Genomic DNA, 14,987 nt, shown 5'->3' with positions numbered 1-14,987 from the left:
CTTTGACATACAGCTGTTTTATTTCATTTGACGAGATGGAACAACCCCATTTAGATTCAGAATACAGCCAACCATAACACAGTTGTGTTTTGGTTTTTTTTAAGCAAGAAAAATTCTACCATAAATATACAAGCTTTACACTCAGGAAGATGGAGAGGAAAATTTTAGCATCGATGTGCAAAACTGTATAATCACTTATAATCATTCTCAGTCCTTGCTGTAAAGAGTATGCCTTTTGTAGCGGATGCTGCCTTGGTATGTGTTTTGATTTCCAGCATGGATGGTTCTGTGAGCAGCAGGGGGACGTTCTGTAGCCTTTATTACAAAACCCTCCTCCTTTAAACTATAGGTTTCGCCCCTCTGCAGGGCTGCCCCCAGTCCCTACGCAAGCCTGTCTGTGGACAGCACTTCCATTGGCAATGGCAATGATATTGAAGGGTGCACCTTGTGAGTCACAGGTAACAAAGCTGAGGAGAGAAAATAAGTGTTAATATAATAGAAGGCTCAGCTGCTCAAAGCATGGTCGTTGCAATTGCCTGTATACCACGGGGACATGTGCACTCCCCTCCCAGCCTAGCAGAAAGATTGCTATTGCTGTAGCCAAGTAAAATTTGCAGGTCATAAGATGGCAGCACAATCTCACTAGTCAGGGTGACAAAAGCTGAGGGATCAGGTCGTTAATTTTCCTCACCTCAAACTCCCGTTTTGCACAATCACAAGGTTCTGTATCTAACTGGCTGGTGCTTCCCGGGCACTAAACTACTATGTATCTAAGTGAAACTGTTACGCATGTGGGTGAAAATCCTGTTACATCACTCTTCAAACTAACCTATTTAATTTAAATTCAGATGCACTGTATAGTGTCGAAATAACATGCTGGTGTGACTTTTTTGCTCAGTGTTGAGCTCCAGGTAGGTAACTTATCTAACTAATTAATAAAAAAAAGCAATAATTTTGGAAGACTGACTGCAAAGCCTATGCAACTGAGAGTCATTTGTTGTTTTCCCTTACTTTCTGCTCGAGAGCAAGATATTATGCACCCTGCCTCAAAATACTCATTCCTTACTGAACATTATTGACTCAGTCCCACTATAAAAAAAAATATATATTCTCTGTGAAGAGCTTATTTAATGTATTTCTCTCTGAGGGATAAGTAATCTGTATTCAGTTGTCATCTGCCTGTTTGCCTGCCTGTCTTTGTGTCTCTCTTTCAAAGAAATCTGCCATTCCTGCCATTTGCCATGAGCTGTACCCTTTGAATGTGCAGTACTTGATTTGGAAAAAACCCCTGTGTATGGAAGAGATGATTCATCACAGCAGTCACCATGTTATATAATGCGGAGTGATAACAGCTACCAAGAACATTTCTGGCAGCGGTATCCCCACTTGTGAATTTGAATACTTTCCTTAGAAATACCTCTGTTTATTTTTACAGATATCTGCATATACTTGGAAGGAAAGCAAGCCATGAGAACAAGACAAAAATCTATAAGTTTTCAAAATTAATTACAAATTTTTGTGGTATTACTGCAGAGTTAAACCCCAGATGGTTAGGCGCATCTTTCAGGTGCGCTTCTTTGAAAAAAACATACAATCATAGTTCTACTAGCTGTTTGCATCTACCAAGTGGGCATGGTGTTTTGGCACGTGTGCAAACTGTGCTGATGGGTATCTACTTGCTGAACTTACAGGTATGTTTTCGGAGGACACTTTTTATGTTCAAAAGTCTGATGCCTGCAAACTGAAATCCCAAGTGGTCGTTTGCTTTGGTTTGTATACCTGTTCAGATGACAATTTCTCTATCCACGTTGACTCTCACTAGTCAATATAGTTGCGTTGGAGCATCCTTAGGCTAAAGTTATTGGGGGGTGGGAATTGTGCACCCCCCTTGCCATCAGCATGTCACCTCCGGGCTGAGCAATTGGCCACATGGTGTCACTGTGTCTTAAGGCAGCAAAACCTCTAGCAGTAAAAGCCTTTAGCAATTCCAAGTTTTCAAAGTATCCCAACCATGTGATACCGAAGGACATGCTTGAGCAAAAATGGCAAGGTCATGGAAGCTTTGCTGTAGGAATGTTTTAGGAAGCTATTTTATGCAAATCATCTCTTTCCCAGCTTTTTGTACGTTTCCTGAATATATCAGACAAATGTTTTTAGCCCAGAAGCGCTTGTTGTCCAGATGTCTGCATTTTGGAGCATCCTTATATGGAGAGCTTTATCTGAAATCCTTGCAAGTCAGTGGTGCTGGCCTCATGCTACACTAGTCACAGCCCTTCTTCTCCTTCTGTCTTTGTCTATCTGAATGCACAATATCCTTTGGCTCTGCTACGCAGGGGAAACTTGGCCTTATGGAGCTCAGAGCAATATAAACTGCAGCTCCTGGGACCCATACAATGCCATTTAATCCCTGCTAGTCCCGAGGAATGCTTTGCGCAACACACCTGCTCAAGAGAGCTGTGCCAAAAGCTGATGTATGGGGTGTTTAAGGAGTTTCATAATGTACAGCTGTAGCAACACTAGGAGAAACAGTTGTGTACAGATACAGTATGAGCCTTAGCCAAGAAGATGATATCTGGTTCAGGGCGCATTGAACGGCTGCAAAGTCTGTGTGCAGTAATAAGTGTTGGTGTGTGCTGTTTCTTCTGTAAAATGGTAAGTGAGCCTAGAGGAGCAGGCCTTATGCTGACACCCTGATAGCCTGTGTAGGTTAGATGAGGATTTTATAGGAGGAGTAAATGTCTGGCAATGACTTACCACCCACGTAGAGTGCAAGGTGCTTTGTTTTGATTGCTAGGACCTTAGGTAGTTACAATGCTTTTCCTAAGTCAGCCTCCTGCTTTGTATGAAGGTTGCTCTCTGCATAGCTGCTGAGAACAAGAGCGCTGTTCTAAGATGTGTGTTTCTTTGTGATAGTTTTGCTGCTGATTTTTTTTTTTTTCGGACCAGGAATTCACTTGGAATATACCTGTTTTGATGGCTGTATCTTCCACTGAAGTGCACGGTTCAAGCCATATTTAGAGTTATTAGGTCTACAAAACACAGCTCTGAAAATTCCGGTGCCTAAGTATGAATTTTGGTGCGGTGGTATGAATGAGGAAATGGCTGTGTTAGTCTGGCCTCGAACGGGACATGAGATTAAGTGCTAAATAAAACTTGGACTGTCAGATCTCACAGGCTGGAGTAGAGCAGAGATGCCCTGGAGCGTGTGCCTGCCTTGAAGAGGCAGCAGCAGCACACGGGGTCTGCTGGGAAGACTGGAACACGTTTGTGAATAGCAGGTTAAGTTGTGTTTCCCCTTGCCACTTGCAATGTAACAACAGCTTAGAAGTATTTTCAGCGATGTTTATTTAGGAACACTTAACTTGAATGTGATTTTGGCCTATGATTCCTCCCCTTTCCCCCTCACTGTCGGTTCTGTAGTTATCTTGTCTGGAAGGATTCTCCGTTGGCCTCTGTGCTGGTGGTGGCCCTTAGCACGGAGCTTCTGCAGAGGGAAGACCATGCCATGGTTCATGCTGGGGCAGGAAGAGCCTGAAGCAGAAAGTAGCACTGAACAGTAATGCAGAAAAGCAGGTGGGGTCTACCGCAGGAGAAGGTGGTACAGCCAGACTTGGGAGTGAACCAGGCACCTTGCCAAAACAATTTGTCCTTGTTCTGCAAATCTTGGTAATGGCTGACCTCATTATCGAGACACTAAATGTCTCTTGGTAGTGTTCAAGGAAGTTCTCGCACAACTATAATTATCCTGATGGCACTGCTGCCATGACGGTGTATAAACTATAAACAGGAAAGGCTGAAACCCACTGACACAGATGAGATGCAAATGAAGGGCTGGTGCCTCTAATATAGGAAAATGAATAAGAAATGGCTGAGGAAATCCCTCTCGATTTGTCTCTAGGAACTGCCTTCAAAATGTTTGCCCAGGAACCAAAGGTGTGAAGGAGGAGAAGGATGTGTTTCCTCCCCTTGTGGTTTTATGACCCTCAGGCTCTGGAATCAAGGCTCCTTCTGAGACAGCTTTTATGTGTTGTCCTGTGCAGTGTATTTCTGGGTAACTTTGTTACTCCATATTTGTTGGAAGAGGTACGCTCCGCATCAGTGCCAAAGGCGTTTAGTTTCTAGTGCTGTTGGACTACAGAGTGAGTCTCCTTGAAATAATGGGAGCAGCTGGTGCCTTCCTGTGAACCTTTTTTTAAAGCACAATAGACCACCACTGCCTATGGATATTTGTCAACTACAGGCTTCTAATATATGTTTGAGACGTAAAGAAAAGCTTGATGCATGGAAGAAAAAGAGATTTTTAAAGCTAAGTCCAGCTATGGTTATTTAGTCTGACTTCCACAATGCATGCCTCTTTCTCAGTAATTCCTGAATAAAGTTTGTAATGTCTGATTGAGCTACAGTCTCATCCAGCCATGATTTAAATTTAGCTATCATGTGGGAGGGAAATGTGGTGTGGAGGCTGAGAAAAGTCAGGGGTTACAGCACAAAAGGAAGGTGTGGGAGGGAAAATACATAGCTCAGCTATAACACAGGTTTCAAGGATCAGAAATAGGATTTGTCGTTTGTGGTACTGTGGCACTGCAAAAAGTCGACAGTGAGCTCCATTTTGCTAAAAGTGATAAAAGTTCCCAGGTAAGCTTGCTCAGAAAAAACCCTGCCGTCTAAATAGATCGCATGAACACCCATGTGAACACCAACACAAACAAGAAAGTAGAAGGGCAGGAGTTAAACAATAATTAAGCTGGTAATAAAATGTGATATGTTGTGTTTTCATGGGGAACAGAGAGGGGACGCTGGGCTAATGTTTTGTGCATATTCTTGTGCACCTGAGGTGGTGTTTTAACTGTGGACTATTCTATTAGTATCAGTTAGACTGTTCCTGAGAGGAACACGTGCAAGTGTCTGAGAGGATCAAAACTTTTTGTGTTTTAAATGCCTGAGGTAACTGCTAAATGAGTAGCAGAAAAGCTGGTATTGCCTCACCACAAAACCTACTAATGGATTTCCAGTAGCTGCAGATTAGGAAGATGTGTCTGAATCTTTTCAGCACATGTTTTTCCAACAGCAAACAGACAGCTATGAACTTCCAGAGTTTTACTGTAGATTGTTTTTTGACTGGCTGAATTTTGGCTAGTTCCCTCTGTAATCTGGCATGGTGAGGGACAGGAGGCATAGTGCAAGAGATGGGGAATTTACTCATGCTTGGCACCATGCAGGTAGCAGTAAAGACTCAGAGATGCTCTGTTATGTTTTGTGTTAGATGCTGTCCTGACACAGACAGAACGCATAGTAGCTGTGACTATGTATTCAGAAAGAAGAAAGTGAAGCTTGGATGGTCGCAGCCAGAAATAGAATTAAGAAATCAAACAGGTGTTCCTGTCTCTAGAAGCTGAAACGGATTGGCTTGGGTTCCTCCGTACAATTCTTTCAAAATGTTAGGTATAAAAGGAGTTCTTAATAGACAGCTATTAAGATCTGCTCCCATTTAGGAGAGCATCAAATAGCTTTACAGTATCTTTGATTCCGTGTTTCTTTGTTTTGCAATGGATACTGTAATATATTGTTGAAGTTATTAATATAGACTTCCTAGTATATTAGTATGTTCAATGAAAATTGAGCTGCCCTGCTCAGTACTTCTTACAGACTGTTCCTGGTGCCGAGTGAAACCAACTCTGTAGGGAATAACCTGGGAGTCAGTAAGTTAATTAATGAAGAATTTTTTGCTGGGGACAAGTGAGCAGTGTTTAGCTGCATCTGTAATAATGTAATAAACCCATTCATTTAATTTGATTCAGAGCCACATAAGGCTAGACGATGTCTTATGTGGAACAAGATGTGTCCTCAAGTATGAATTCAGAGGGTGGGACACATTTCTGAGCCATGCTATGGCTACTGGATGTTTTGGTGCTCCTTGCACCATGTGTAAAATGATGTCTCCCATGACAGGGATACAGGGAAGAACACACTAAATTTCTCCAAACGTTGACAGTGCCAGTAAACAATGTTTGGGTTCATAAATGGAAGGTGTCTAAAAGAGATGTTTTCAAATGATAACTACTTGGAGGAAGGGCCAGTCATGATCTAGAACAATAGAATCATGATAATTTTTGTTTGCATTTCTAGTTTCTTTCCTCTGAGATGCCTCAGTTTCCCTGATCTCAGGTGAACTGGCTGTTGTTACTTTCATTTCACACTAAAAACTGTTTGCTAACTTGCCTAAGACGTGCAGAGAATTTATGACAGAGCCAAGGAGTTATTCAAGTGGAGCAGGGGATATGTTACTAGTTTACTTCTCATTTCCTCTCTCCCCTTTTTTTCTGTAAGCAGGACCATGCAGTTGTTGCACAAGGTGTTCTGTGCTCCACATATCTGTCCGTGTTGTCAGCCATCTGTGTATCAGGTCTGAGGAGAAGGAAGAAACATCAGGTGTGTTAACAAGTCAGGCACTTCCCATTCCCAGTTTTAGCGTACATGAGGAAGTGATGTCTGATGAACAGAGTTGATCATAGGCTTTCTGATGCAATACTTCTCCTTTTGAAAATGTTGATTGGGTTCTGTATTGCTGGGTTGGCTGGTTCTCCAGCTTCATGAAAACCTGCTTGGAAAGTTGTCATGCTGTCGTAAACCTTGTGGACCCACCTGGCCTGTTCCACTGGCTACCCACCATCCTGTGATGCCATGAACTGCCGGCTTCTCCCAGTCACCAGGGGCTACCCCTTAGGCTGGTCAGCAGTTGAATGAGCTGCCCTTAGATGTCCTTCAGCTGCTGGCCAATTCCTTTGCTCACAGCTTCCTAGATCTCTTAGCTTTGAAGCTCCTCGCCTGCTCAGGTGACTGCCTAGCACCCCTGTGGCAGCACAACAGCTACGCAGGCAAGGTCCTGGCCTGTGCACCCAGGCATCAGCCCAGAAATGTTTAAAAATCTTTCTTATAGATATGAGTGAAACCTTTCTGGGAAGGGTGAGGGGAGGTGTGCCAGCATGATTTCCTCTGAGATGAATGTTCCGGTTCCCAACACTGGTGCAGGCAAGTCACGGGACATTTTGCCTTTATGCAGTTCATGGCTGGCTTGCTAGTACTTGGCTGACAAATGCATGTGGTATGTGTGTGAGTACACAGCAGGGAAGACCAGCAATTAGTGGATTTGAATCATGCAAGGCAAGGGTCTCTGCCACTTTGCAACATATCTATTGCAAGGGGAGAGATTGCGGAGTAGAAATTGTGTGTGTTGCAGAGATGGCACCATTACAGGTTGGAGTTCTGCTGCATTGGCAGGCTGAGGTTTAATTCCTGGAGGTATTTGTGGGAGAGGTCACCATCAGATATCTAGTCTTCCATTAGATCACTACCCCTAGAAGTCAGAGTCTCTGAGTAATAGCATCTCCTCCAGCCTGGACCCTCCCTGGCTAGGTGCAGGAGACTTAATTTGGGACCCCTGGCACATACATCTGGATCCCCTGGTAGAGGAGACAGTGTAGGTCACTTATTTTAATGTTTCTCTCTGAACAGACTCAATGCCTCTCATGACCTACACAAAAATTTTCTGGCTTGTTGGCCATACCATGTCTCACCTGCCACATAAACCATGAATGTTGGAGGCCCAAGGTTAAAAGCGCCCTAGTTCACTGAGATGCTCACAGCCATAAATTTCTGTTGGCTTTGGTATAAGTTTCTATGGTGTGTTCATGTGTTTCAAGAAGCGTTGTGCAAAAATCTTAGGACCTTCAGAAGTATTATATGAATTAAGAGGTTAAAGATCTGTGCCTGTGAAAAATCAGTTTTCTAATAGAATGCAAGCATTTAAAATTGTGATCAAGTGTTATATGTGCTGCTGAAACAGAAAAATTAAAACTGACCTAATATGCATGTATAGAGACACTCAGAGATAGCATCAGGCTCCAGGGCTGACTCTGCCTTGGCGCAGGTCAGAGTAGCTTTCCTGAGACCAGCTGAGACGCTTGGTGTGTTTCATGTGCCAGGCTGTCTGCTCACACTTGTCTGCCTTCTACGCTGTGTTAAGGGAAGCAGGTGACAGAAAACTGCTTTCATGTGGCCAGAAGAAAGCAGAGAGTGCTGTCAGCAAGGTGAATTCCTGATTGCACTATGAGGAGAGTTTTCTGACTTTGTCACAAGAGTGATGCAAATGGACTAGAAGAACAGACACTTACCTAATCAAGAAATTTTTTTGTCAGAAAATTTTTCTACAGGAATATGTATCAATGCAGAAGGAGCTTTTCTGTTAAAATCCTCATGACTCTGTAGAGCTCATGAAGCCCTAATGAAGTAGTCTTCTACTGTCAGAAGTTATAATCCACCAGGAGTGAGTCATGGGGTTCTTAATTGCTGTAAGTAAGCTTGCAAGGCTCATAACTTGTCAATAAGGATAAGTTAAGACTCTGGTTATTCTGTTTTAAATTATTCCTATAATTTGGTTGATGTCTAGAGATTTTTTAATCTATTTTCTGTTTTTTAAAAAATGAAAATTGATATATTTTCTGTCTTGAAAACCTTGCAATAACCTTAGAAGAACCATATGAAGAGGTAGTGAAAAGCCCCACGGCTTTCTGGTACTGGGTGCAATGAACTGCAATGATCCACTTGCAGGGATGTGCACTGAATCATCTAATGTCTTTTCCACCTCTGATACTTATTTCCCTGTTAGTCTTGATGCTTTAGGCAAGTCTTATGGACAGTGCCATTTGCCCATGCTCACGTTCCCACTCCTGAACTTGAGGTGAGTTTGTCTGTTGTAGTAAGCTGAGGTAATGGCTACATGCCACTAGAGGAGAGCAGTCCTGGAAATCTGTCAGAAAAAGGAAAAGAGTAATTTTCTGTTGCTTTATCTCCTCAAATGAATTTAGCGTTTGGCCAGCAGAGTGCCAGAGCCAATACTGCTGGGTTGGGCAGAACACCCTAAGCTTGGGACCAGGGTAGGAGCAAGACCTCCTATTTTAGTGGCAACTAGCTCTTAGATGAATTTTGCTGCAATATGAAACTTCACCCTCAGATGTTTTGAAGCCTTGAGCATTTTCAGATGTTTACCAAGGATTCTGTGCCAGTATTCACTTTGTGATCAGCACGGCTGCTACAAAGGCATACTTTGCAGGTATTTCCAAAGCTACTGATGATACACATGGTACTCAGATCACCCTGAATTGGCTGTTTCTGTATTTCTTTGCCTTGTCTCTATGCTCAGATGAGTGCTTTTCTTACGTTCACATTTCACTGAAGTCTTCTAGATGACTTAGCTAGCATCAGCCAACCTATGTCCTAGTTTTTAAATAAAAAGCCTACTGGTTAACTATACTAACCTACAGAATAACATAGTGAGGATATCTGCTACTGTCTTTAGTCCTGTTAGTTTTGGAGGGCTATGTAGAGGAGAAGTTATTGCCAGGAATGAATGAATTGAACCCTTAATGACTTGCATAGTATCTGAAATAAATCCTTATTACATCTTTTATCCCTTTCTAAGCCAATGTAAGGGCTGTGTTTAGGTAAAGGTAGAACCTTGAATAACATCACATAAAGGGCTGAAAGAGGATTTGATACAGCAACAGGGTTTAAAGGAAATTCTGCTATGAGTGTCTTAGAGTCACAGTAACATTTGTTTTTTAATTACTCTCACCTAGTATAATAACATTCAGTTACAAACATTTCCTTGGTAGATCTTGCCCCAAAGAACTTAGAGTTGTAGAGAGTGGAAAAACAATAGGAAAAAAAAAGTTACTCTCTAAATTCTAAAAAAGTGACTGTTTAAAAAATACAAGAGGTTGGTGGCAACTAAGAAATCCTTCTCTTGATAATGTGAAGCTAAATACCATAACCATAAGTCAAGTCTTCCTGTCAGACAAGTGGTGAAGTGTAATGCTTACCCAACTCTTCCGAGGTCTTTACTCAAGCAATTTCACACTGACATCAGTGTCAGAATATTTGAGTAAGATCTGAAGATAAAGGTCTCAAACTGGCTTGAGTGGAATGACATTGAAATGTCTTGCTCAATTATCTCAATTAGATACTCTGCAATCACTTGGTTTAAAATAAAAGAACAATTTCTAAACATAAACACAGTGGGTTCTAACTTGTGGCTTTACATTGACGTGTCTTGGAAAGATAACACTCCTGTCCTCAGATACCCCAGGTATGTAAGTAATAAGCAGCTTCCTCCCACATTGAAGCTGCAGAGATCGCTATCTTGCCGTATTTGCAACCACACCTGCAGAGTACCTAAGGAAATTAGCAGCTCTCTTATTCTGGCCAGGAAAAAGAGGCAGTGATACTGGCTTTACTGTGCAATAATCTTTGTTTAAGAATGCAGTGGTTCGGGAGATAGGTAAGAGGATATAGCACCTTTTACTTTTCTGAAACAGGTTTAGATCTCGATAGCCAGCAGGAGGGTTCATTTACAAACGCTGCTATTGCCTGACTGCTCCTCAGAGAGACAACTTGGTATTTTGTTCTGATTAACATCAGGTGTGCTGAAAATGGTTGGAAAACTTTCAGGGATCTCAAATAATTAGCTGTGTTGTTTTGCTCAAAAAGAAGGGGGAGGGGGCAGGCAGTGGAAAAGTAGAAAGCTTTTATTTCAAAACTAAATGTTTCAGTTTTGAAAGGTCTCTAAATCTGGGTTTGCTGAAACTTTGCTTTATAGCTTCTAGTTTCACGTGGCAATGTTGAATTGAAAAAGAGATGTTTTAATTTTTTTGTTTGGGTTATTTTTTACAGTGGTTAAATAACTCAAGAGGAGAAAAAATTGGGGGATGAGCTAGGGGAAAAAATTACTTTTTTGCCCAATATCTGGGAACGTTTTGGAAAATTTTTGTTTGAATTTTACTAGAGACAATTATTTTCTCAGATTAACTTTTTTTTCTCAGATAACTTTTCTGACCTAGACACTGAGCTGAACAAAGTACAAACTGATTTATGAGGCAAAGAGAAAGCAAGCGTCATCTCCCATTGTCACTGTCTGGCATAACTAGAATTCTCTGCAAAACTGCACTGTCTTCCACCTCAACCTCCTCAACAGTGTGACTGCATCTAGCCCTAGGGAGATCCATCACTTACCTCTACTTAACGGCTTTCATGGGATGAACAAACTAATGTTCTCAAACAAAATCACAGGAGATTTATATGTAGACGAGAGTGTCTCAGTAATTGCTGTCTTTGCACATGAAGCCATTAGGATCAAGCAAGGAAGGACGATGAAGATTTGAAGTGCTTCACTGAGGTCAGGTTTTTGTACACCAGAGTTGAGATGTGTGTATGAAATTTTGCTGTGCTGTTGCAGGGGTAAATAATGAACTCCATCCACTAAATGAGTCTTCAGTACTTTTTATAAATTCTGTCCCAGCTAGCTTTTAAGCTTATGCCAGCAGCAGGATCATCCAAATCGCAGCCATTTAGAGCTACTAGCATTCTCCTGCTTGGTACCTTGGACTTGATGATCTTAAAGGTCTTTTGCCACTGAAATGATTCTGTGATATGATTCTATGATCTGGCAGCTCAGCTGTGACTCTGAGTATCTTCTTGCAAGGGGCTGTTAGCGAGCAGCCCACCGGGTATGTTGCATGAAGCTGAACACTGTATTAATTAACTTGTTTCTTGTGTACTGGTAGCAGCATGGGCTTACATTCCTTCCATTCTGATCCTGTTTCACATGTGCATTATCCAAGTGCCAACAGGTAGTGTAATTTGATATGTCTTTTAATTGATTTTCTCCCCGCATAGCTTATCTCCAAGTACTTTCTTTATGTTAATTCAAAAAACAAATAAGACTCAGTCATAAAAGTGGAGCAAACTAACTTAATTAACCCACAAAATCTTTCTAGAATCCCTTTTTGTCTCCTGAACAGCCTTTTACAAACTGAAACTGCAGGTACAGTATTGCATTTTTCTGAATGTAACTCCACTGGTAAGAGCCTGGCATGACTATGTCCCCCTTCTAAAAAGGGGAGTGGGGTGGAGGACTTTCTGTACCTTCTTGAAAATACTCACTAGTGCATTGTACTGTGCCCTCTTTGCTTTAGATTTAACCCTTTAGCTTGTCCATCCTTCCTTATGAGTTGACTTCCTTCGTCTTGCTGTCCCCATGCTGTACGTGTCTTGTGTCTGTAGTAAGGCCTGATATCACGTAGCCCACCTCCCTCACGTCCACGAGGAAATAGATGTGGTACGTGTCAGCATGTGCTGCTTGTTGACAAGCAGCACAAAATGTTTTATGTATTTTGGCTGCGCTGATTTGTTGGAAACATGAACTTCTTGGAAGGGCTATTGGAAAAATTTGTTCCATAGCTCTCCAAAATAACTTTTGCACCTTGATTTGAAGACATTCTGGGAGCTTTTTTCCTTCTTTCCTGTTCCATTAAGAACTGGGTCTCCCTGATGCAGCTGTTCTGTATTTAATGTGTTGCCCCGTTTTCAGGCAGATATACCTCTTTTTGAGTGGAGTTTATTTTTCTCTGGCTTTCTTTCCATTTGCCTTCTCTTTAGGAGGTGGATTTGTCAGCCTACTATCTTGATCTCTCAGTTCACTGCAGCAACAGAACCTGTGATCGAAGCTGCAACAGCGACATAAAGGAGGAAAACCCAAATTCAACTCTGAATAAAGAGCTTTCCCCCTGGCTTTCTCTGCCACTTTTTTCCTTATCTCTGGAACTGGGATGCTGTGGACTCCTCCGACCAAGGAAGCATGGAGAGGAATGCTCGCACTGCAGTCTCAACTGCCTCTGCAGAAATGCTCAAGTGAGGCAGTCAAAACAATGTCGCTGCAGGAGCACAAGTTCTGCACGGTTAATAGCACTCTGGGGTTCAGAGCTTTCTGATGAGTTTGCCTTATTTTTTCTGGGAGTTCTGTTGCTGTCCTTTGGTTTGCTGCACATACACGGCAGACCTTTATTTGAGAGATCTTTTTTTAGTATTTCAAAGATGGCAACCTAACCTCAAGTTGTCACCCTGCTGGGTGAGCCTGCCTCCAGCTCTCACCACCAGCATGGTGGCTGCGTTGCCAGCCACAACAGAGTCTCTGTGAAATGTCAGTTTGAGCAGTTGGTTGTCACTTGCATAAGCCCAGGAACATCTGACTAGAACTGACTTTCAACTGGTAACAGTTTTTTGTGCAGAATGCTTTAAAAAGTGTTTTAAAGGTGATCCACAGTGTGCATCTTGACTTTCAGGAAAAGTATAACGCCAAAGTTCTCGGGTAAACCTTTTTTCCTAAACAGTTGTTGTGGTTACATCTCATTCTTTTTCTTCTTTTGCCAAAAGCCAGACTCCTAACTACTATTAAATGAAAAACAACTCTTGAAGCTCTCCCTTTCCATCAGTGTGAAGCATCTACTGCTTGTTTGGTGAGGCTTGGTCCTATCTGATTATTACTGTCTCCCAGTGAGGATATTTCTTACTGCAAACTGATGGTGGCCTCCAGGGCTTTTCCAAGCCTGGGTCTGCATGACATCCAATGGGAAATGGTAAGTGTGGAGGAAGGTACAGCCGGAACAGATTGCCTGGAGCGATGTCCTGACAGGCACCCTGTGGGTTGTCTGTTGGCACCTCAGAGTAGGCACAGAGGTGGAGGGAGCCATACCTGTGTCATCTCCAGAGGATGCCTTGGGACCCACCACCGTCGCCAGCAAGCTGATGGGCGCATAGGATGGGAATCCCGTGGTCGTCATCTTATGAGAAGTGTGTAGAGGGGGAAAGCCCAGAAGGTGTGTGGCTTTCTCTCTCCCTACCAATATTTATCTCCATTTCACCCGCACCTCTGCATTGGGCAGGTAATTGTCCAGTAGGTACTTCAAAGTAAGGAGGCTTGATTTACTAGCTGGCAGAAAGATTCCCAATAATATTTTAAAACAAGAGTTGAAAAGAGCATTTGGTCTTCCACCAGAAATGTTAATTGATGAGAATTGTTTATCCCCTCCCTTTGTTTGTTTCTGGAGTATTTTGTGGAAGACCTTAAAAGATACTGAAAATTCTAGCTAGATGGAAGAGATGGGGAATGAAGGGACTTTCTGAGTCCACCCGAGAACCTGGCTGGACAGTGTCTGGCCAGTAACGAACAACGAGGAAGCACGTGAAGGTGTGTTACCGGCAGCTTTCCCTCACCTCTGCCGCCGCAGCTCTCCCTCTCAGATGTAGGTAGGCGCTCCTCCACGCAGAGGAGGCAGAGGGTGGAGCTCAGCACCTCTATAAATTATATGTGTCCTTCAGGTTATTTCAGCAGCAACAACAAGCTGTGAGCGTGTTTGTCAGCTGACGGGTCTGCCACCCAAACTGGGTTCTGTGTGCTGTCGCCATCCGGCCCGCCATGGGGAGCCCACCAGCCCAGGTAAGCGCGTGGTGGCCCCGCCATGGCCCCCCACGCCAGGTCCAGTGCTCCCAGCCCCCACCGGCCGCGGCGCAGAGGTGAGTGCTGCGGGCCATGTGGCACCTCATCCCCGGCCTCGCACACTTTCTGCTGCCAGGTACGCGAGCTTGGGCAAGAACGCAGCGCTCCCCTGCTCCGGGAGGCATGCCGCTGGCCGAGCGCTGCGGCGGATGAGGGGCGGCCATGGCCGGTACCTCAGCGTCAAGCAAACATGCTCGCCCCACGGCGCGCTTTGCTCAGGGCAGCACAGGTTTGTTGCTTTCCCCTGCCAAAAAAAACCCAACAGCTTTTGCTAGCATCAAAGCACAGTTTATATTGCTTTAGCTGCAGGGGAGAGTTCCAATGATCTGTTTGGCTGGTTTAGCTATCTTATGTAATGCTTCCAGTATGTGCGTTTCTAGTAGAAGTTTTTTGTGTCTGGGCTCAACTTTTCTAATAGTAAGTTCCATTCACAGATTTTTAACTGACAGTTTTTCGTATAAATCAACAGATTTATTAGCTGACGATTATTTTCTCATGTATATCTTCAAAAATAATGGACATAGTGTCCAAAATGCAAGATGTGAATTATTTACAACTTGACTGTTCTTTATGTATCAAACCCTACGTTGGATTTTGC

General features: G+C 43.0%; 1 protein-coding gene across 10 annotated transcripts in view; it reads left to right on the top strand.

Annotated features, from left to right (window-relative positions):
• The window catches only part of LOC308066881 (cytosolic phospholipase A2 beta-like), a 55,809-nt gene that overhangs the window by 7,200 nt on the left and 33,622 nt on the right, over positions 1–14,987 (top strand). The window contains exons 1-2 of one of the 10 annotated variants that reach the window (XM_080394795.1): positions 5,719–14,080; positions 14,212–14,329. The exons of 8 other annotated variants lie outside the window; for them this stretch is intronic. In XM_080394795.1, coding sequence (XP_080250921.1) covers positions 14,309–14,329 — 21 coding nt within the window. In that variant the 5' untranslated portion in view covers positions 5,719–14,080; positions 14,212–14,308. Of the gene's footprint in view, positions 1–5,718; positions 14,330–14,987 lie in introns of those variants that run through there. One more of the 10 variants, XM_080394794.1, reaches the window with a different exon arrangement.

The sequence above is a fragment of the Falco punctatus genome (genome assembly GCF_963210335.1).
Source record: "Falco punctatus genome assembly, chromosome: 7".
NCBI lineage: Eukaryota > Metazoa > Chordata > Aves > Falconiformes > Falconidae > Falco > Falco punctatus.
The sequence above is the reverse complement of the archived record's forward strand: the minus strand, read 5'-3'. Positions and strand labels throughout refer to the sequence as shown.